This window comes from Ictalurus furcatus, chromosome 21 (genome assembly GCF_023375685.1).
Source record: "Ictalurus furcatus strain D&B chromosome 21, Billie_1.0, whole genome shotgun sequence".
NCBI classification, from domain to species: domain Eukaryota; kingdom Metazoa; phylum Chordata; class Actinopteri; order Siluriformes; family Ictaluridae; genus Ictalurus; species Ictalurus furcatus.
The window spans coordinates 159262-183116 of NC_071275.1; the positions used below are offsets into that span (position 1 = coordinate 159262).

The following is a 23855-nucleotide window of genomic DNA, read 5'->3' on the forward strand; positions in this document are numbered from 1 at the left end:
CTACTGATTACAATGAACAGAAAAGCCACCTAATATTTTATCAAAATATTACAAACATCACAGAAAGATCAGAAAAGTTTAGTGGACATGCTATCAGAATCTTGAATTCGGAACACAGTGCCGCTGTGAGTAATATGGCTTTCTATAAGCAGCATTTTATTATGATGCCCATATGATTTTCCAGGAAGATTATCTTATAAATGCAATTTATGTAATAAATACATAACATTAATTTGAGAATGACAAGGTACACGTTAATATTTTTTAGATTAACTAAATGATGACCACAGCAGACTGTTCACTACATGAACTATATGGAGCAGTGGCTCTATAAATAAACATATTACTTTGATATATTTTGGGCCAGTTAGAAATATGGTTTTAATTTGGATCTCAGTAAGGTTGTGTTGGGTCAGGCTACTGGAGCAAAAATTATAGTGTGCCTCCTATTTGTATGTTTATCTGTATCTGTTTAGAACACATTATCTGTTCATTCCAAATAAAGTATTCATATTCAGTTTTCACTTTTTGTCTTTTACCTCCATGACTGGGCCCTGGATTGGCAGGAAGACATGGAGGGTATGGCATCTGATGGAAGCTGGGACACTGCTGAGGCATACCAGGATACTGAGGTGCCACTGCATATCCAGAGTACTCAAAATTTCCAATAGGTTTACCATAAGCATCATACATGGGCCCCATGGGGTAGCTGGCCATAGGAATCTGCTGGGCTGAAATTAAAGTGCTTGTGTATTTTACTGATTTTCTCAGCAGACCAATAATGTTGCACTGTTAATATGGATGGATTTATCTAAGCCATCATTTTTAACATTAACACAACTTTATAAGACTTAGCTGAGGATGCTAGAAAAAAAACTGAAGCAGACAACATACAATTTATGTGTAACGACAATGAATAGGGTGCTTTCAAACAAACAAATCTGTAAACTGCGTGTGGTGCTCCAGATAATCTTTGCACTGAAAAGAATTTAACTGGTGTGTATGTGTAGGAGTGTGTATTTAAATGTACTTACAATCATAAGATGTCCTCCCATGTTGCCTGTGCCGCTGATATAGGTAGCAGCAAGAGCACATAAAGCAACAAACCATGGTGGCAATGGCAGCCACAAAGAGTAGGATGGACGAGGCAATACCTGCTATAGTGGAGGGACTAAGGAACAGAACACTGATCAGACAGTTATACTACACTTTCTCTTATTAGGCAATTTACTACTGTACACTACTACTTTACATTGTAGCAAAGTGTCATTTCTTCAGTGTTGTCACATTAAAAGATATAATCAAATATTTACAAAAATATGAGGGGTGTACTCACTTTTGTGAGATGCTGTGTATACATATAATACATTGCCCTCATATATATATATATTATATATATACACATACATACAGTGCCCTCCATTAATATTGGCACCGTTGGTAAATATGAACAAAGAAGGCTGTGAAAATTTTTTTTGTTTGTTTAACCTTTTGATCTTTTGTTCATAAAATTCACAAAATACTCTGCTCTCATGGATATCAAACCACTGCAACCACAACACAGATTTATAAAATAAAATATTTAAAAAACTACTTTGTTAAATATACAGTATCTCACAAAAGTGAGTACACCCCTCACATTTTTGTAAATATTTGATTATATCTTTTCATGTGACAACACTGAAGAAATGACACTTTGCTACAATGTAAAGTAGTGAGTGTACAGCTTGTGTAACAGTGTAAATTGGCTGTCCCCTCAAAATAACTCAACACACAGCCATTAATGTCTAAACCGCTGGCAACAAAAATGAGTACACTCCTAAGTGAAAATGTCCAAATTGGGCAAAAAGTGTCAATATTTTCTGTGACCACCATTATTTTCCAGCACTGCCTTAACCGTCTTGGGCATGGAGTTCACCAGAGCTTCACATGTTGCCACTGGAGTCCTCTTCCACTCCTCCATGACGACATCATAGAGCTGGTGGATGTTAGAGACCTTGTGCTCCTCCATCTTCCATTTGAGGATGCCCCACAGATGCTCAATAGGGTTTAGGTCTGGAGACATGCTTGGCCAGTCCATCACCTTCACCCTCAGCTTCTTTAGCAAGGCAGTGGTCGTCTTGGAGGTATGTTTGGGGTCGTTATCATGCCGGAATGCTGCCCTGTGGCCCAGTCTCTGAAGGGAGGGGATCATGCTCTGCTTCAGTATGTCACAGTACATGTTGGCATTCATGGTTCCCTCAATGAATAGATGTATGAGTGCTGCCAGCATTGCTGCAGAGGTTGAAGGGGTGGGGGGCAGCCTGTCAGTGCTCAGACCATACGCTGCACACTGCATCAAATTGGTCTGCATGGCTGTCGTCCCAGAAGGAAACCTCTTCTAAAGATGATGCACAAGAAAGCCCACAAACAGTTTGCTGAAGACAAGCAGACTAAGGACATGGATTACTGGAACCAAGATGAACTTATTTGGTTCACATGGTGTCAAGCATGTGTGGCGGCAACCAGGTGAGGAGTACAAAGACAAGTGTGTCTTGCCTACAGTCAAGCATGGTGGTGGGAGTGTCATGGTCTGGGGCTGCATGAGTGCTGCTGGCACTGGGGAGCTACAGTTCATTGAGGGAACCATGAATGCCAACATGTACTGTGACATACTGAAGCAGAGCATGATCAGTATGCAGTATTCCAGCACGATAACGACCCCAAACACACCTCCAAGACGACCTCTGCCTTGCTAAAGAAGCTGAGGGTGATGGACTAAACCCTATTGAGCATCTGTGGGGCATCCTCAAACGGAAGGTGGAGGAGCACAAGGTCTCTAACATCCACCAGCTCTGTGATGTCGTCATGGAGGAGTGGAAGAGGACTCCAGTGGCAACCTGTGAAGCTCTGATGAACTCCATGCCCAAGAGGGTTAAGGCAATGCTGGAAAATAATGGTGGCCACACGAAATATTGACACTTTGGGCCCAATTTGGACATTTTCACTTAGGGGTGTACTCACTTTTGTTGCCAGCGGTTTAGACATTAATGGCTGTGTGTTGAGTTATTTTGAGGGGACAGCAAATTTACACTGTTACACAAGCTGTACACTCACTACTTTACATTGTAGCAAAGTATCATTTCTTCAGTGTTGCCACATGAAAAGATATAATCAAATATTTACAAAAATGTGAGGGGTGTACTCACTTTTGTGAGATACTGTATGTGTGCCACAATTATTGGCACCTCTATGAATTCATATGAGAAAAATTTATTTGAAGTATATTCCCATTGATATTTTACATTTCTTTAGTACACCTGGGTGACTAGGAGCAGGAAATTGTTCAACCATGACCTTCTGTTTTAAAGGGGTATAAATATGAGGTCAAATGCCCTTAGTCATTCATCACAATGTGTAAGACTAAGGAATATAGCTGTGATGTGTGGCAAAAGGTTTTTTTGGAAGTGGATATAAGAAAATAGCACAAGCATTGAAAATGGCCATTTCCACCATCAGGGCAATAATTAAGAAGTTCCAGTCAACTGGAAATGTTATGAATCAACCTGGAATTGGACGTGTGTCTATATCGTCTCAACACACTGTGAAGAGGATGGTTCGAGTGGCCAAAAAATCTCCAAGGATCACAGCTAGAGAATTGCAGAAGTTAGTCACGTCTTGGGGTCACTACAAGTTGTTTGGAAGGGTTTCAAGAAAAAAGCCTCTACTCTCATCCAAAAACAAACTAAAGCATCTTCAGTTTGCCAGATATTACTATGGTCAGATGAAAACAAAATAGAGCTTCTTTTTTTTTGCAATAAACACCAGACGTGGTTTTGGCACACACAGAGAGGTAGCCATATGGAAAAGTACTTCATGCCCACAGTTAAATATGGTGGTGGATCTTTAATTTCTTCCAGAGGTCCTGGATATTTTGTTAGGTTACATGGCATCATGGAGTCTATCAAATATCAACAGATATTAAATGAAAACCTGACTGCCTTTGCCAGAAAGCTTAAAATGGGCCATGGATGGATGTTCCAGCAGAACAATGATCCAAAACAAACATCAAAATCAACACAAAAATGGTTTACTAACCACAAAATCAAGGTCCTGCCATGGCCATCCCAGTCCCCTGACCTGAACCCCATAGAAAACCTGTGTGGTGAACAGAAGAGGAGAATCCACTGAAATGTGAAGAATCAAAATTTGAAGGATCTGGAGAGATTCTGTATGGAGGAACGGTCTCAGATCCCTTGCCATGTATTCTCCAACCTCATCAGACATTATAGGAGAAGACTCAGAGCTGTTATCATGGCAAAGGGAGGTAGCACAAAGTATTGACTAAAAGGGTGCCTATAATTGAAGCACACATATATTTAATAAAGATACTTTTTTAAACATTTACCCGATTCATTTAGCCGATGCTTTTATCCAAAACGACTTTGGACTTACAAATGAGAAAATACAAACAAAGCCTATAAACCTGTTTTGTTTGCAATTGGTTCATATCCATGAGAGCAGAGTATTTTTGTGAATTCTTTGAACAAAATATCAAAAGGTTTACCAATAAAGACAATTTTTCACAGCCTTCTTTGCTTATATTTACCAATGGTGCCAATATTAGTGGAGGGCACTGTATACACACACACACACACACACACACACACACACACACACACACACATATACAGGTGCATCTCAAAAAAATAGAATATCAAGCAAAAGTTCGTTTTTTTAAATAATTTAATTCAAGAAGAGGAACTCTCATGTATTCTAGATACATTACACACAAAAAATATGAAATATTTCAAGCCTTTTTTTGTTTTAATCTTGATGAGTACAGCTTACAGCTCATGGAAATCAAAAATCCAGGATCTCAAGATATTAGAATAAAGAATTTATAATACAGAAATTTAGTCCTGAGAAGACTCTAAATCAGCGAATTAACTCAAAACACCCGCAAAGGTTTCCTGAGCCTTTAATCTCTCAGTCTGGTTCAGTACACAATCACAATCACAGGGAGGATGAAAGTAAATTTTGAATTTCATTTGAAAATCAAGGTCCCAGAGTCTGGAGGAAGAGTGGAGAGGAACAGAATAAAAGTTGGTTCAGTGTGAAGTTTCCACAGTCAGTGATGATTTGGGGTGCCATGTCATCTGCTGGTGTTGGTCCACTGTGTTTTCTCAAGTCAACAGTTGATGCAGCGTCTACCAGGAGATTTTAGAGAGCTTCATGGTTCCATCTGCTGAAGAGCTTTATGGAGATGCTGATTTCCTTTTCCAGCAGGACTCTGCACCTGCCCACAGTGCCAAAACTTCTAGTAACTGGTTTACTGACCATGGTGTTACTGTGCTTGATTGGCCAGCCAACTCACCTGACCTGAACTCCATAGAGAATCTACGGAGTAATGTTAAGAGGAAAATGAGAAACACCAGAGCCAACAATACAGACAAGCTGAAGGCCAGTGTCAAAGCAACCTGGGCTTCCAGAACACCTCAGCAGTGCCACAGGCTGATCGCCTCCATTCCACACCACGTTGATACAGTAATTCGTGCAAAAGGAGCCCCAACCAAGGATTGAGTGCATAAATTAACGTACTTTTCTGAAGGTCGATATTCCTGTATTATAAATTCTTTATTCTAATATTTTGAGATACTGGATTTTTGATTTCCATAACCTGTATGCCTTAATCATCAAAATTAAAATAAAAAAGGGCTGAAATATTTCACTTTATGCAATGAATCTAGAACATATGAAAATTCCACTTTTTGAAGTAAATTACGGATTTTTTTTTGATGCACCTGTATGTGTGTGTGTATATGTGTGTGTATATATATATATATATATATATATATATATATATATATATATATATATATATATATATATATACAGTGAGGGAAAAAAGTATTTGATCCCCTGCTGATTTTGTACGTTTGCCCACTGACAAAGAAATTATCAGTCTATAATTTTAATGGTAGTTGTATTTGAACAGTGAGAGACAGAATAACAACAAAAAAATCCAGAAAAACGCATGTCAAAAATTTTATAAATTAATTTGCATTTTAATGAGGGAAAAAAGTATTTGACCCCCTCTCAATCAGAAAGATTTCTGGCTCCCAGGTGTCTTTTATACAGGTAACGAGCTGAGATTAGGAGCACACTCTTAAAGGGGGTGCTCCTAATATCAGTTTGTTACCTGTATAAAAGACACCTGTCCACAGAAGCAATCAATCAATCATATTCCAAACTCTCCACCATGGCCAAGACCAAAGAGCTCTCCAAGGATGTCAGGGACAAGATTGTAGACCTACACAAGTCTGGAATGGGCTACAAGACCATTGCCAAGCAGCTTGGTGAGAAGGTGACAACAGTTGGTGTGATTATTCGCAAATGGAAGAAGCACAAAAGAACTGTCAATCTCCCTCGGCCTGGGGCTCCATGCAAGATCTCACCTCGTGGAGTTGCATTGATCATGAGAACAGTGAGGAATCAGCCCAGAACTACACGGGAGGATCTTGTCAATGATCTCAAGGCAGCTGGGACCATAGTCACCAAGAAAACAATTGGTAACACACTACGCCGTGAAGGACTGAAATCCTGCAGCGCGCGCAAGGTCCGCTGCTCAAGAAAACACATATACATGCCCGTCTGAAGTTTGCCAATGAACATCTGAATGATTCTGAGGACAACTGGGTGAAAGCGTTGAGGTCAGATGAGACCAAAATGGAGCTCTTTGGCATCAACTCAACTCGCCGTGTTTGGAGGAGGAGGAATGCTGCCTATGACCCCTGGAACACCATCCCCACCGCCAAACATGGAGGTGGAAACATTATGCTTTGGGGTTTTTTTTCTGCTAAGGGGACAGGACAACTTCACCGCATCAAAGGGACGATGGACGGGGCCATGTACCGTCAAATCTTGGGTGAAAACCTCCTTCCCTCAGACAGGGCATTGAAAATGGGTCGTGGATGGATATTCCAGCATGACAATGACCCAAAACACATGGCCAAGGCAACAAAGGAGTGGCTCAAGAAGAAGCACGTTAAGGTCCTGGAGTGACCTAGGCAGTCTCCAGACCTTAATCCCATAGAAAATCTGTGGAGAGAGCTGAAGGTTTGAGTTGCCAAACGTCAGCCTCGAAACCTTAATGATTTGGAGAAGATCTGCAAAGAGGAGTGGGACAAAATCCCTCCTGAGATGTGTGCAAACCTGGTGGCCAACTACAAGAAACGTCTGACCTCTGTGATTGCCAACAAGGGTTTTTAAACCAAGTACTAAGTCATGTTTTGCAGAGGGGTCAAATACTTATTTCCCTCATTAAAATGCAAATCAATTTATAACATTTTTGATGTGCGTTTTTCTGGATTTTTTTGTTGTTATTCTGTCTCTCACTGTTCAAATAAATCTACCATTAAAGTTATAGACTGATCATTTCTTTGTCAGTGGGTAAATATACAAAATCAGCAGGGGATCAAATACTTTTTTCCCTCACTGTATATATATATATATATATATATATATATATATATATATATATATATATATATATATATATATATATATATATATATATATACACACACACACACACACACATATATATACACACACACATTTTATATATATATATATATATATATATATACACACACATATATATATATATTTAAAAAAATACACACAGAGTACCTAAGATGAAAGAGCATGCAGCGTTTCTGTCCACTTTCTGTGATCATCTTCATCCTATCCAGACAGCAGTACCGATGGTGGCAGTTTCCACAGCAGAAAGTGATGAGTGGGCAGTTGAAGCCATTGTGCCAGGTCCCATTTTTGTCCACATACCACTGGCAGTCCTCATTGGCATTGGCTGAACAAAGCAAAATACTGTAGCTATTTATGAGCAAAATTGTATAAGTCTGAAAAACTGCAGACTGCATATGTACATCTTTATAGACTAGTCTGTGTAGTGCTGATTTCCCAAAGCAATTTTTACTTTGTGCAAAGTGATTTCTGATTGCTCATTGCCTGAAATGCTGAAATGCTTTGGTGAACGTGGATGTATTGTTCAAATCCTATTTCAGGTGGTTAGTAATTGCTGGTGTGTGGTTCATGTCAACGCCAAATCCTAACATAATAAGCATTAACTAAGTCTTTCTCCCCTCTAACTAGGTCTTGTACATGTGCCATATTTCTAAACATGTACAGCAGTTTAAAAAAGTCAGTCTTTCGTGTAAACACAGTTTCACATTCTTCTTCTTCTAACTTTTATTATTATTATTGGGTTTTTTTATGCTGGCTCAAAACTAAGCATAACAAAAAAACTGCCACACAACATATGTGCAACTTGGCATTTTAGCTAGCTAGATAGATAGATGGATGGATGGATGGATAGATAGATAAATGTACTTTATTGATGGAGAGGACAGGCATGGACAGGATGGCCATGGAGAGGATGGACAGAACTGTTCATGATTATATCCAGTTTTGCTACCATCCTTTTCTCTGTGCTTGTTTCTAATGAATCTAATGTCAGTCATGTGATGGAGTTGGCCTTTCTGCTCAGGTCCTTGACATCTGATGATGCTGCACCTCCAGCAGACCACACCATAGAAAACTATGCTGGCTACAATCAACTGATAGAACAGCCCCAGTAGTCTGCTGCACACATTGAAAGGCCTTATAGAGAAGAGCCTGCTTTGGCCTTTCTTAAGTTTTAATTTATTTATTCATTTTCATGTGATTCATTTACATGTGATTCATTTTCATGGGATTCATTTACCTTTTCTCTTCTCTCCTCCCTTCCCTTTCCCAAATATTTCATTGAGAAGAAGAAAAAAAACAAAAAAAAAAAACAAAGGAAAACAAAATTAAAAGTACCAACACCCCCCCCCCCCCAATATGGCTACTCAATAACTGTCGCTGGTTATATAAATAAAACCCAAGAACAGGCACAAAAATTTAAGTGGGAAGTGTCTGTAACTCCATAAAGTACACAATAAAGGGATGCCATTTATAAAAAAATAATAATAAATAAATGAATGAATGAATAAATAAATAAATAAAATAATATAAAAATAAATAAATAAATAAAAAATGCATCTAAGTTAGGAGCGTATACAATACCTGTCTTTGCATTAGAGTACCAGCAACTATAACCTTTTGTCAATTAAAATAGCGACCCCTCCTACTTTCAAATTAAAGTTCGAGTGGAAGACGTTTCAAATATGTAAAAACCTTAGATCTCTTGACAGGATTACCTCTGACGTTCAAACAAATAAATCTTAAAGGCGTGCCTGTCCCAGCCGGAGTGGGACCCCCCTCCCCCCCAACACACCCAAAGTCTCCATAAAACAAAGGGAGACAGCAGTGTTTCCCACCAAGAGTTGTCCACAATGTGAAAACAACTCAAAGAGTAAGCCGAACTAACCAACTAAATTACCTAAACAAAAAAAAATTCCAGTAAGAGAAAAGTCCCCTACTGACTTCAAATCTGATAAATAGTCTGCGCACTTTAACAAATATAATGTCCTTACCTTTTAAATACTTGTAACAAATAATATAACAGTGTAGAACATAAAGATGAGGAAACAACACTAATGAATTGAAATAAACTCTAACCCAGTCAGAGCATCAAAACAGAGAAGCACATTAATACAGAAGTAAATTTAAGAAGAGTGAGTCCACAAAATCTAGACGAAGTAATGCACCGACAATATCTTCAATAAGAATCCGAATTCTGTAGAGCTGGAAGGCCGAGTGCAAAAAAAGAATAAAAGTGAAAAAAACTCCACTATATAGGTGATGCAGTTCACCCCGATATCAAGAGTTTAACATAGTCTCCTGCTTCCTCCGCTGAAATAAAGTCCTTCTGAACACCGTTATATGTAATGCGAAGCCGAGCTGGGTGAAGTATTCCATTGCGAGCTCCCTCAATACCACGAAGTTGACACCGAACCTCGTTAAATGCAGCCCGGGCCCGGGCTGTCTTGGCTGTGTAGTCAGGGAAAACGGAGATGGTCAAATCCCTCGTTTTAATCTGCTGGAGCTCTCTCGCACGGCGTAAAATATCAACACAGTCACTGTGATAGTGGAATCTGCACACAATAGCTGGTGGTCGTTCACCAGGCTTGGGCTTAGGCTGAAGGGTCCGGTGGGACCGGTCCAGAACCGGCTCCTTCTCCAGACCAAACGTCTCTTTTAACAAGGCCGCTACAACAGCAGTTGTACAGGTGTCAGCGCCCTCTCCTAACGTTATTGCGCCGTGACCTCGACTCCAAATCCTCACATTTATTCTCTAATTGAGTCACAGTTGCAGTGAGAGACTCGATAGTAGTCTTCATATGAACTATGTCATCAGTGCAACCGGAGAGAGCGTGCTCCATTTCCCCAACAGTACCTTTCAGTGTTGATATGTTAGCATCGGTAGCGACTTTATCACCAGCCTGCTGTGTTTTCACGGCCTGCAGGTCAAGCTGGATAGTAGACAGCGCTTCCCTGAACATCGCCTGAAACTCCTTTTTAAAAATATCGGCAATGTCCTTCCTCAGTGAAGCCAGCAACTCAAGCTTGAGTGCGGCGAAGTCAGGGTCACTGCTCGGGGACGTGGATTCAGGGGGAGAAGGGGACTTGCTCACGGCGCGCACACTAGGTCTCAGTCGTGTCTGAATGCTACCATGGGTTTTCGTGTTCTTTCCAGATATCTTAACGTGCCACAAAGTTAAAAGTGCAATTAGGGAAACGAAGTAGAATAAGTCAAAATATATTATATGACCAAAAAGCGCTAATTAATTACAATTTTAATCGAAATCAGCAGGAGCGTCCAACTTCGCGTCCTACTCCATCGAACACTGAATTCGAATCCGGCCTTTCTTTTATAGTGCTTTGGTGCTGTTTGTCCAGTCCTATCTTCTATTCAGGTAGACCCCCAGGTAGGACTACACCATCTCCAGCTCCTACCACACAAGACAAAGTCCTGTACCAATTAATTATCTGTACTCTGATTAATCTCCATTGTGAATGCACCCCACAATGGAGGAGTCATCAGAAAATGTCTGCAAGTGGCATGTTCTGGTGATGTACTGGAACCCTGTACTCTGTATAGAGTGAAGAGAATAGGCGATGTGGCCATTCCCTGAGGAGCTTCAATGTTGCTTACCAATGTTTCAGCCACACAGTTTTGGCCTGTTGGTCAGCTTACTGTAGGTACCTCCATGTTCATTGCCCTTAAGTTTGTTCCCAGTCTAACTGGTAGGATGGTATTAAAAGCACTGAAGAAACATGATCCTCACTGTTGCTGCAGGTTTGACCAGGTGTGCATGGCTCCGTAAATGTTGGTTTACAGTCATGTGAAAAAAATAAGTACACCCCATGGAAATTGTTGAGGGTTTTTTCTTTCATATTTGGACAAGCAAACATTTGATCCTCTGTGAAGCAGTGCCTATTAATATAGTTTATACACTCTATCAAATGAGACATACAATTGACATTTTGTAGTAATTTTCACAATTTAAATGAACAAAAAAACAGATCAGTCACATGAAGTGACAAAAAGTAAGTACACCCCCACATTTATCACATATTCAAATCCATAAAATTAGAATTAGGTGTTCAAGATTGGGTGCCAGTGATTACAACCTGCTTAGGGAGTGCAGGTGGACCTGTCTTATTTATACCTCTTTGATTCCTCATGCACATTTAACACCATCCAACCTCTCCGGTTGAGAGAGAAAATGAGAAGACTGTAGGTGGACACATCCATGATCTCGTGGGTCATGGACAGACCCCATTTTGGGAACCTGCCTGCGAGTGCCTGCTAAGCAGCACTGGAGCACCACAGGGAACTGTGTTCTCCCCCTTCCTTTTCACCTGTACATCGCAGACTTTCATTACAGGTGAGATCTCTGCCATCTTCAGAAATTTTCAGTCTTAGGATAGGCTCATTGGACAATAGAGTCGAGATGGTGGCATGCATGGACTCAGCGGCTCGGTACTCCCGTAAAAATTCTTCATTACTGTTTGTGTTGCTTTTTCAGTTGTTTATTTTGGACTGGAAAGTTGAGGCATACTTAGTGTATAGCCATCTTGATCTAAGCAGTGGTACTACATGCAATCACCTCAATTTTGACTTTAAACAAATACCAGCAGAGATCGCTACACCACCAGGATAAGTTTGGGTTACTACTCCATACAAATGCAATTACCATGGACAGTCTCTGAACACCTGATTTGGAATATATCATGGTGAGGTGCAGGCCTTTCCAACTTCCTAGGGAATTCTCTGTGGTTTTTGAATTGCAGTCTACATACCACTGTATGCTAATGCTAAGCACTCAAATTACTACACTCACCCATAAGCAAACAGCAGAACTCACGTCCTACAGTCTTCATTGTAGCAGGGGATTTCAATCAGGTAAACCTTGAGAGTCTCCTGACCATCTTTCCTTGTTAAGACTGCCAGCTTACAAGCCACTCATTAAAACTATTAAAGCAACTAGCAAAATAGTTGGCCTGAGGGAACAATGTCACAACTACAGGACTGTTTTGAGCACACAGAGTGGAGTGTATTTGCTGAAAACAACTCCTTTATTGAGCTAGAGCAATATATCTCATCTGCCCTGTCCTACAGTAATTACTGCACAGAGAATGTTACCAGAGTTAAGGAAATCCATGGGTTCCCTATCTAGAAACCCTGGATGACCAAAGAGGTCTACTAAAACAAAGAGAGAAAAGTCTACTAAAACAAAGAGATACTGCTTACAGGGCAGCTTATAGTCTAGCCAGGGCTAATCTAAAGCGAGGCATTTGTGAGGGAAATTACTCATTTTTACTTTGTAATAAGTTTGTTCTTGTTCTCTTTCATTCTCATGTGAGGATAACGCCTAAGAAGGCCATGTCATGTCACTGAGATCAGTACAAAATGTTTATCTGCTTACAGAGACACAAACATGTTCTTCTGTTCAAGGTTCATCTAAACATCTTCCAAGATCCTTAAACAAACCCTGTTTGAACTGCCTCAAACTGCTTCTTATCGGTACACAGAATTATGTCATGCTCTGCATTTCATATATATATATATATAGTAGTGGTTTAGTACAAGGGCTTCAGAGTGCTCTCATTATTCTATCCTGCTTTATTCTATCCTGTATTAACCATCTTTCTGTAATAAACCGTTTTACCTTCAGAGGACGAGTCTGCGAGTGTTGTCTAATTTCCACGACATATTAGAGCAACAATGCTCAACCATAAACTCAGAATTGAGAACAGTTTTTATAACAATAACCCCAACATATGTGGCAAGGCATACCAAGACCAAATGGGCCTCTATTAGTGATTGTTCCAGTTCCATTTATTATTATTATTATTATTATTATTATTATTATTTTAATATTTATTTATTTATTTATTTATTTAGTCGTAGCCAATTCCCACCCATCAGGCAACTCTACCCTATCACATGACCGTTACTAACAGAGAGGTGCTGGCTATCATATGCTTTCTACAAGGCATATGAAGCCAGCCGACCACATCTTTTCAAGCTGTGTGTAATCAAAAAAGACCACGACCATCATACTGAACATCCCTTCAACATATTCAGTACTTTTTGCCAATATAGTATCCAATTGTGGAAGATTAATGATTTGCAATCTCATTATCCAGCAGTGTTTCCCACAGGATTTTTGTGAGACTGTGGTGGGTGGACCCTATCGGGGGGAAGGCATGCTTATGGCAGCAAATCTATGCCAAAATCTGAGTGTGTTCTTGACGTTGTTGATGTGCTCGGTTACTCAACATCACTCTTCATGCAAGTCATTTATTGTTTTATTTGTTGATAGTTTTCAATTGATACCATTGCAACATGCTACGTTCTGTAATATAATATATGTAAATACAGAGTATCTTTACCAGTTGTTAATAGACAGAAAGTGTTCTACCAGTTTACTAGCTAGCCTTTGTATTCTTGGGATATTAACAGATAGCGATCCATCCAGCTGATATCATATTGATAATCATTCATGTAGTAAGACTCTTCATAATTAATTGTGATCCCCCAGATAACAAATCATTGGCTTAGTAACAGAGGGTTGTGACTTGAAGCCACTGACTTCAATGTTGCTTCAAGGGGCTATCTCCTAAATCGGATTTGTTGATTATGTTGCATTATTATACTTTTCGTGTACAAGGTGTCCTACACCTTACTTACAACTACAACTATACTTTTAATAATATAAGCTGTGCTTAAAGTATAATTAATTGCTGTTGTGTACTGCACATGGAGAAATTTTTTCCACATGGGGAAACTTCTTCACAAGCTTCACTTCCCTATAAACATCCCAAGAATGCAAAGACTAGCCAGTAAACTGGCAGAACACTTCCTGTCTATTAACAACTGGTGAAGATACCATGTATTTACATATATTACATTACATGTTGCAAGGGTATCAATTAAAAACTATCAACAAATAAAAAATAAATGATTCGCATGAAGAGTGTCTGTGGATGAAGCCATCTCTCTCATGAGGAACAAGTAACTATGCTAAAAGTTCGTCACAGTGAGTGGCAGCCAGTCAGAACTCATTTCTGGAAAAATTTGTTAGCCAATGATATTTGAGGACAAGCCAGTTGGCCCCGTCCACTGCTGGAAACAATAAAAAGTATTTGTGTGAGCAGGAGCAATAGTTGAGAAAAGAAGCAGCAGTGGAGAATGAATTTGCTTGTGCATACAGACTTTTCCTCCTGAGCCAGAGCTTGGCTCAGGGCCCCTATGGAAGCCCTAAGCGGTGTAACAGCTCACCTCGTAAAAGCTATGATTACAAATCAGATCCAGGCTCTAACAGCGTATATATATATAAAAAAAAAGCACACCAAAAACTTATACCAAGTTTGTTGTGTATTATACAAAAAGCAAAAAGTTGAGCAAATCCACTTTTCTGCCGGATTACGAAAACTCACTGGTGAATCCTCCCAGACAATAACCAAAAACAGAAGTAAAAAGTATTCCTTCAGCTGAAATTGTCCTTGAGGAAGATAATAATGATAGTCTACAGAGTTTGAAATTCTTGAGTTGAGCACTCTCCCGGTGCTGTCTCTCCCCCGGTTTATGTTTACTTCCATAAACAATGCATGCTGTTATGTGATGACGTAACCAGCGCAGAGTTTTCGTAAAGGTTTGCGATTCCGTGAGCACAGAGCCAAACACAATGCTGATGGTGGCAACAGCACTGTGTCATAGATACCAGGTGGCAATAATTAAAATAATTAAACACACAGGTATTTAAAACATGGCCCGCAATCGGAGACCAGGTACTTGGGTACTCCCCATCTGGTAAAAAATCTCCACCCTGAGGACCTTTAGGATCTTAGGGGTCTTGCTGTCTTGTAGTGGGAACATGTCTACCCACTTAGTGAAGAAGTTGATGATAACCAGCAGGTAAGCGTTTTCCCTTGTACTGGTGGGGAATGGTTCCAGTAGATCAGTGGACTGCATGAACCCGGATGGTTTGTTATTTTCATGTTTGTATTTCTGGCAGGTGGTACACCGTTTCACATACTCCCAGACATCTTTTCGCACCGTCGACCACCAGGTTACTTCCAGCACCCATAGCAAGGTCTACAGCCATGCAAGATGGCCTCCTAGTGGGCTGGAGTGGAAGTAGTGTAGGAAACTTGGGATTGAGGTTAGTTTATATTTTGTTGTGTGACCTTCAACTGTTTCACTGTATCATCTTTGTCCTGAGTTTGGGCAATTTCAGCCAAGGAATGGGGAATGTCAGTTTGGTGGTGGTGTACGATATGCAAGAACGGAGACACATCCATGGCGGGAGGTTAGAAGGCCCTTGACAAGGCATCTGGTCTGGTGTTAAGACAACCCTTCCTGTAGCGCACTTTGAAGGAGAATTGTTGCAGCCGCAGGGTCCACCTTGTCAGGCGTGAGGAGATCTTTGGGCAGTTGAACACCCAGATCATTGCTGCATGGTCAGTAAAGACCTCAAACTCCACTCCTTCCAGGAAATGCCTTTACTTTTCTACAGCCCATACCACAGCCAGGCACTCCTTCTCTGAGGTAGAATAATTAAGCTCAGCCCCTTTTAATTTCCTTGACACATACGCAATAACCTTGCCCTCCTCAGACTACTGGGTTAAGATGGCCCCCTAGTCCCTGCTCACTAGGTTCAGTGTAATAAATGGTAAAAGGTCTGCACTTATATACCGCTTTTTAACCTTAGCAGTTCTACAAAGCTCTTTAAGGTCCTTTTACACTGAGCATGATTAAGCGACACGAATGTTTGATGTGATGATGCTCTTGAATCGAAGCAATAGATCCCTATGGAGCTATTCACACTGGGCACGATCATTCATGGCACAACAAAGCGACATTTTTTTTTCTACCAGTGTGACGATTTTATTCCTGTCGCTTTGTGACGAAATGGGCCATCCAATTAGATTTGAGCTTTAGAACATGTGCCCAGAGCCACTGCTGTTACACAAAACGGCAAGATTGGTGGCGCTCTAGCACAAAAAGTTGTTTTGAAAACCAGTGTAAACACCAAAGAAGAGTATTCCGGAAGAGAGAAGAGAATGGATTTAATGTACTGTATCATATACAGTTGTATAATGTAAAAGTCTAGTTTTTGTTTTAAGAGAAGCATTTGAAAAAGCAGTTGTTTTTTAGTCTTATAATGCTTATTCTTATTGTTCTTTCATCTACATATACATATCTTTTATACTTTTAGTATACATATTTTTTATTCTTTTATTCTAATTGTATTTTTTTGTTGTTATTTATCTTGCCCAAATAAACGGGTTTTGTCCCACTCCTGTGTTATTGTATTATATTTCACATTATTTCATTCATACTAAAACAGCTTGATGGTGCTGTTCAAAAAACACAAAACATTCTGCCTCCATTTCTGGTTAGAATACACATAAAATAAGAAAAGTTAGTATTCACAGTCAAAGATGGCTGGAAGTATAAGTAGGTGCAAATAGCTTCATTTATAAAATATACTTAACTGGTCCTGTTTTATTTTCTGGGCATTGTTTGCTGCATGAGGGACAGGTGCTAATGTTCTGGAATGCGGGGGGGTTGGGCGGGGGGGTTTGGTTGTATAAATGCTATTAGCATGATAAGTAGAGGCTACAATAAGCTAGCCAGACAATATTGTGTGAATTCTGTGAGATGGCTGCATTCTTTAAAACTATTATTGGGATTGATTTACATTGAGATAATTTAGCCTGGAAAATAATGTTATTTTCTATAATGGTCATGATACAACTTCAATTCCTGTATCAATCTATGGAACTCCCCGTGCACTTCTCTTTTCTCAAGAATAGGGTGTACCCAATAATGCCATCTTTTTCTTTTCCTTTCCTCATTTAATAAAACAACAAACTCGTCCTCACTGCTGCTGGTAGAAGAATCCATTTTCTTTCTTCTTCTGTGCTTCTTAACTATTTGTGTGCCTTGTGGTGCTATGCGTCAACATTTACGTGATTCTTCATTTAGTGGTCTTCTTCAAAGACGATATGCGATCAGCTGAATAGTGGGTTGTGCCACCTAGTGTGCAGGTGTAAAATGCATTCTCGGTCAATGCCACCTATCATGCAATTAGCTGAAGGCGATCAATCATTTAGTGTTTGGTGTGAAAGCACCGCTTTATCGTGTCACGCACAGTGTGAAAGGACCTTTACACTGTGTTTCATTCACCATTCTCTCTCTCTCTCTCTCTCTCTCTCTCTCTCTCTCACGCACACACAGAAGACAAAAGAATAACCAAATTACATGCAAAACATTATTGAGGTTATAAATTCTGATGAGAGTTCTCTAAAAACCTGAAATGTAAGTATTACATAACTGAATTTTTCAATAAAATATTTGGTCTTTTAACGCTCCCTTTTATCTTTATTCTATTATTCTTTATTATATTGCACTATTATGTTACTGTATTATGGTAAATGGTCTGCACTTATATAGTGCCTTTTAACCTTAGTGGTTCTACAAAGCACTTTACACTGTTTCTCATTCACCCATTCACACACACACTCACACACCAATGGCAGAAAAGCTTCCATGCAAGGCGATTGCCTGCCATCGGGAGCAACTTGGTGTTCAGTGTCTTACCCAAGGACATTTCGGCATGTGGAGACATGTGGGCTGGGAATCGAACCACCATCCCTACGATTAGTGGACAACCTGCTCTACCACCTGAGTCACAGCTGCTCCAAAGTGTGTCCAAGTGTGGACTTGGAAAGGCAGAAATTGAGAAAAGAAACAAACTGAGAACAGAATTAACATTGCTTTATTATTTTTTAAAATGTAAAATAAGTTTCTTATTATAGATCTATTTGTAAATGCACCAGAGTGAAGGCATTTTTTTAGTGTTTAAGATTTATATACTGCAGAAAAAAATACTCTGATTACATTAAGGCTATTAAACGCACAACACTTTCAGTTACTTTACAAATAGTGTGTGTGTGTGTGTGTGTGTATATATATATATATATACACACATACATATATATATATATATATATATATATATATATATATATATATATGTGTGTGTGTATATATATATATATATATATATATATATATATATATATATATATATATATATATGTGTGTGTGTGTGTGTGTGTATATATATATATATATATATATATATATATATATATATATATATATATATATACACACACACACACACATATATACTATTTGTAAAGTAACTGAAAGTGATGTGGGTTTAATAGCCTAAATGTTTACATACTGATTTATTTCTTTATTTGGGATTTTAAAAACAAGCAGAAGATATGTTGAATGCCCAATGTCATTTCACCCAAATGAAATCAACATCATTTCAACATATGGTAAGCACACCAATTAGGGCGAGTTTACATTTATTTTATATGGCGTGAACAACATTGATTCAACATGACTTTAATGAGCAAAAAGATGTTGGATCAGTGTTGGAGATGAACAGTCAGTACGTTTACATGGACAACAATAATCCAATATTACCCCGATTAAGACAATACTGTGATTAAGAAACTACCATGTAAACAGCATTTTTTTATTACCTTAATCCGATTAAAGTCATACTTGAAGTAAACACAAATCAAATTAAGACAAATCGAATTTTAGTCGCATTATCGACGTGTATTACAGACATGTACACACCTTAATCACACTATTAACATCGTGTGAGAGTTTTCACCGCATTGTGCGACAGGACACGATCACAAATGGCAGTGCTCAACTGTTTGATGGCAAACAAGAGAGCACGGCTGTGTCCCAAACTGCGTACTTACATATACATATAGTAGGAGACATACATGTATTTCGGCTACTAAATACATGTTAAATACATGTTAAAAATTAAAACACCCAAAACTGTATACGGTACCATAACGAAGACGAACTGTATGTCCATATGTGAAATTCTGGATGGAACGTCGGACGGCGTGGCACAGAGATGTAATGACGTGCTGTTAATCGATCTATGTTCTATAACATGTAAAACCTGAACATGAAAGGAATATTCTAAAAGCAACTCATGTAAACACCTTAACCACAGTATTACCTTATTCAGAATAAGGTCAATAATTAAATTACTGTCCATGTAAACATAGTCAGTGTTTCGATGCCACGAGAGACCTCAATTATGCAATGATTATATGTCATTGTTATTTGGGAAGGCTGCTAGCATACATACCTGAAGTAGATGGGGCAACCAGAGACGAGCTAGCTAGGCAGTCGAAAACTTTTTTTGTGTTTCTGCTCTTACAAGCAAAAATCTTGTTGCATTTGTGGCAACGAGCATTGTCTGAATCAACTCTAGTGAAGTGTAACCACACTTTTGAACGTTTGGTTCTCTCCACCATCGTCACTCTGTGTATTAAACAATAGCTTTCAAGTTAGATCGAGAGATCTCAGTTCTGGATTGTGAATAACGAAAATGCAGACGAATGTCTTAATATTATCACAAATTAGAAATGGTTGGTGAGATAAAATGTGCAAGATAACGTTTATTTAGCAATAATAAATAGGAAATATATTTTCTTAATTTCTCCAGTACCGAAAGCAGAACCGAAAGAGTCAGCGCTTATCGATACTACAGTCTTTTGTAATTTAGCACCAGGTCCAGTTTAATACCGGGTTTCGGTACCCATCCCTAACATCATGATGTAAGTGTCTATAGTCCAGCTGGAATCGTGCCACTCATAAGTCTATGACCTGGAGACATGCACTTTACCATCCACCATGGCGAATTTCTGCAGCTGCTGGTGTTCGGAGTCAGTGTTCTTGGTTAGTCTCCTCCAGACCTTGTGCTGCATTAGGGTATATGAGCTGCCAGTGTCAATGATTGCTCTTATTTCTTCCCCAGCAACCATTAGAGGTACCTGGAGAAGGGATGGTGTAAGGAGCTTAGTGTCGTGAGGATGTATGATTGACATCCTCGCTAGCTCTTTGGGACCTCGGCTTCCAGGTGTCTTGTTGGATCCTTTCTCCTTTGTGTTCAATATTCCCACATTTTACCAATAGTCCTTAGCCCCCAAGCAGTCTTTTTCTACCCTGGAGCCCACCTTGACCAGCTGTTCAAAAGGGGTTATTGTCCCTCTTAGGCAGCCTGCAACACTGGGGTTGATGTTATTCAGGATGTGGTTTACTAACTCCTCCTCTGTGATGTCTGCTTTCCATTTTAAGCATAGAGCACGGTAATCGTAGGTGAAATCTCATAGATTCTGCCCCAGCTGCTGTACCATCGCCCTGAGCTTGTCCTCGACCTCTGCCAGGTAATCCCCGGGAAGGACAGCTGTCATGAAAATGTCCTTGAACGTCCTCCACTCATGGACTTTGGTTTTGCACAGAATGAGGGAACACCAGACAAGACGTGAGAAGGTATTGTTGTGGGTAAGTGGGTATGTACAGGTTGGCTTACTGTGTATCTATTGCTCATGATGGTGGAAGGTGGAACACAGGCTGGGGAGTTAACATGTTGGGAGCTGAGACAGTGTTTAGAGGGAATATGTGGGGTAGATGGGGTAAAAATATGCAATCTAGGGTAGGTGTGCTAGTTTGCCTAACTTTTTTCATTTGATTTTCCTATTTAGCATCCCTCATAAGGAAACCATCTATTACCGCCCTCTCAAGTTTTTGCAACAACTGTTGGAAGGAGTCCTGCAACATCTCTAAAGTAGCCCTGACTACCTCCCTTAATGCAGCTATTTAATGTGCTGTTAATTGCCCGTCTGATTCTCATCTAGAGTTTCAACTTGTTTAAAATTTTTCATTTGTTCAAAGTCTGTCTGCATTGATTGCACATTACACACATCAATAACAGGTAGTAACGTCAGCATTAACCTCATCATTATTATCACTAGCTTGCGCCTATTCACAACCTGCTCTATGGTGTTACCCTCAGAAATACCATCACCAGTGTTAACAACATAATTAGTGCAGTACATTTTCCCCCTTTTACTATAATACATGCTGTAAGAGCCATTGTGTTCCAGCTCACCTCGTAGATGCACTAGTTACAAAAAAGATCCAGTCTCTAACAGCGTATATTTAAAAAGAAAATCACATCATAAACCACCAATAACTTTCACCAAGCTTGTTGTGTATTATACAAAAAGCAAGTCACTAAATATATACAATAAACCCACACCCAAAGTCCCTCTTGTAGTGAAAAAGAATATATACAAGGGATTCAATTCTTCTGGATCGTCCTCACACGTTCCCCAGTCCAAAGGTGAGTGGTTCCACTTATCTGCAGGATTACGGAAACTTGATGGTGAATCCTCCCAGACAATCACCAAAAAATAGAAGAAAAAGGTATTTCTTCAGCGGAAATTGTCCTTTTGGAAGCGTGACGATAATCCACAGAGTCTGAAATTCCTGAATTGAGCACCTGTCTCTCTCCAGGTTTTTATGTTTACTTCTGTAAACAATGACGTAACAAGCGCGGAGTTCTCGTAAAGGCTCGCGAATCCGCGAGTACAGAGCCAAACTGCTGATGGTGGCAACGAGACAGCGCTAATAGACGCCGGGTGAAAATAATTAAACACACAGGTATTTAAAACATGTACTTTATGTGGCAGTGCAATAGCAGCCATGCATTTATAATTGTTTTTTTCTTTGTTTATCTCCGCATTAAGAGAGAGGGGTGTGTGTCCCCTTCTCTAGTGTCAGACACTTATGTGGAAATCATCAATCCTGCAGGGGTGCCTTATTTTTGTAGTCCAACCAGGAAGTTAGCATCACCCTGGTTCCCTTGACAAAAAATCCAGTAGGTTTTTTCCATTGGCTTTTGGATTACTGCAGAAAATAAGCTCTGTGACCAACAAAAGTTTATGATTCTTACACATTTTGTTCATCAAGATAATCTTCACAAATGAACACAACTTTTATGAATTTTGAAGCCTAAATACAATCGCCAGAAGTAAAAAGCTGGTTAGGCTATAAACGATCTACACCACAGTAGCATGACTTCAACGTCACCATCACTCTTTCAATCTTTAATTTAAAAAACTCTGCAACTGGAAAATAGAAGAGTGATGGCGTTTAATGTCCACGAACAACTCTGTGGTTCCTTTAGCCACTTGTTAGCAACCACCTTTTTCAAGACACGTAAAAGCTTAACAAAATGATGTGTGAGGTATTATTAATGTATTTTGTGTCATAGAATAAAACATTTAAATATCTTGAGATTGTGTTAACCGCAGACCTAATTTCAGTCATTTAATTCAAAACCCATTCAAAAAGCCCATTGACTTCAGGACGATGGATGGAAAAATTCGAGTCGAGATCAGAAGAAAATTAGAAAGAAAAAATTAATAATGCATGGCAGCTTAGGGCTTCTGTACTCCCCTTTCCATGCGTGTACATCTAGTTTCCTCTCGCAGTTTTAATTTACTGAATGCGTGACAGGCAATAATGTGCTTGGATTTTTGTCACAGATTTGCCACCATAATGCAGCCATGTGGTTCCAGTGCGTGTGAGCATGTACACATACAGCAGAGGGAGGGGAAGGGAGCGGAGTGGTCTGACCGACTGAGGGGAGGTTCTGACTGACTTGGAGTGAGAGATGCTTTTCCGAAGCAATGGCACAAACCAGAGATCTTTAATGTTATTATGAGAAGTTTAAAAATATTTTCGGTTCATTATGAAACTGTGGCAGGACCACCACATTATAACTGGTGGGAAACAATTAATGGGAAACACTGTCCAGTGTCACCCAGGGGAGGATGAGTTCCTTTTTGAATTCCTCTCAAGGTTTTTAGGGAGCTTTTCCTCGCCACTGCTGTTTCTGGCTTCCTCATTGGGGATCTAATTCTACATCTATATAATAATTTCTGCTGTATAAACGAAACTGAATTAATTTTAATTGAATAGAGCTGATCTGAACTGAATTGAACGTGGCTGGTTGACAATTTTCATATTTCGTAAATATGGGGAAAAAAAAAACATGAAAAATGTATATTTAATGAAAGCCCAGAGAGCCCTGGACTAGATAGACCATTAAATGTTTGAAATTTTCTATTTGCCTTACTGTACTATTTTCTTAAAAATAACTTGTGTATGATGTAGCATTAGTAGCAGTAATTCAGACACTGTTAACTTTCTGCCAGCACTTACCAGTTTGACCAGCTCTACCAATGTTTTGGCAGCTCATAGCTGGTCAGACCAAGCTGGATTTTTCAGCAGGGACTTTAGGCTTTGAAGGCATTTGGCTTTCCATGGCGTGGAGTGACTATTGTTTAACATGAAGCAGTAAAATAAAACTAAAAAGAAACAAATTTTCTAGACAACTAACTCACTCACTCACTCTCACACACAAAAGCACGCACCACACTGTAGGCCAGTT

General features: G+C 39.4%; 1 protein-coding gene across 3 annotated transcripts in view; it reads right to left on the reverse strand.

The window, feature by feature from the left end:
- shisa4 (shisa family member 4) overlaps positions 1–23855 on the reverse strand; it is a 30406-nt gene that overhangs the window by 1862 nt on the left and 4689 nt on the right. The window contains exons 2-5 of one of the 3 annotated variants that reach the window (XM_053653201.1): positions 18104–18225; positions 7675–7852; positions 1035–1171; positions 78–731 (exon numbers count right to left, since the gene is read on the reverse strand). In XM_053653201.1, the coding sequence (XP_053509176.1) occupies positions 433–731; positions 1035–1171; positions 7675–7852; positions 18104–18155 (666 nt within the window). In that variant the 5' untranslated portion in view covers positions 18156–18225 and the 3' untranslated portion in view covers positions 78–432. Of the gene's footprint in view, positions 1–77; positions 732–1034; positions 1172–7674; positions 7853–18103; positions 18226–23855 lie in introns of those variants that run through there. The other 2 variants (XM_053653202.1, XM_053653200.1) reach the window with 2 other exon arrangements.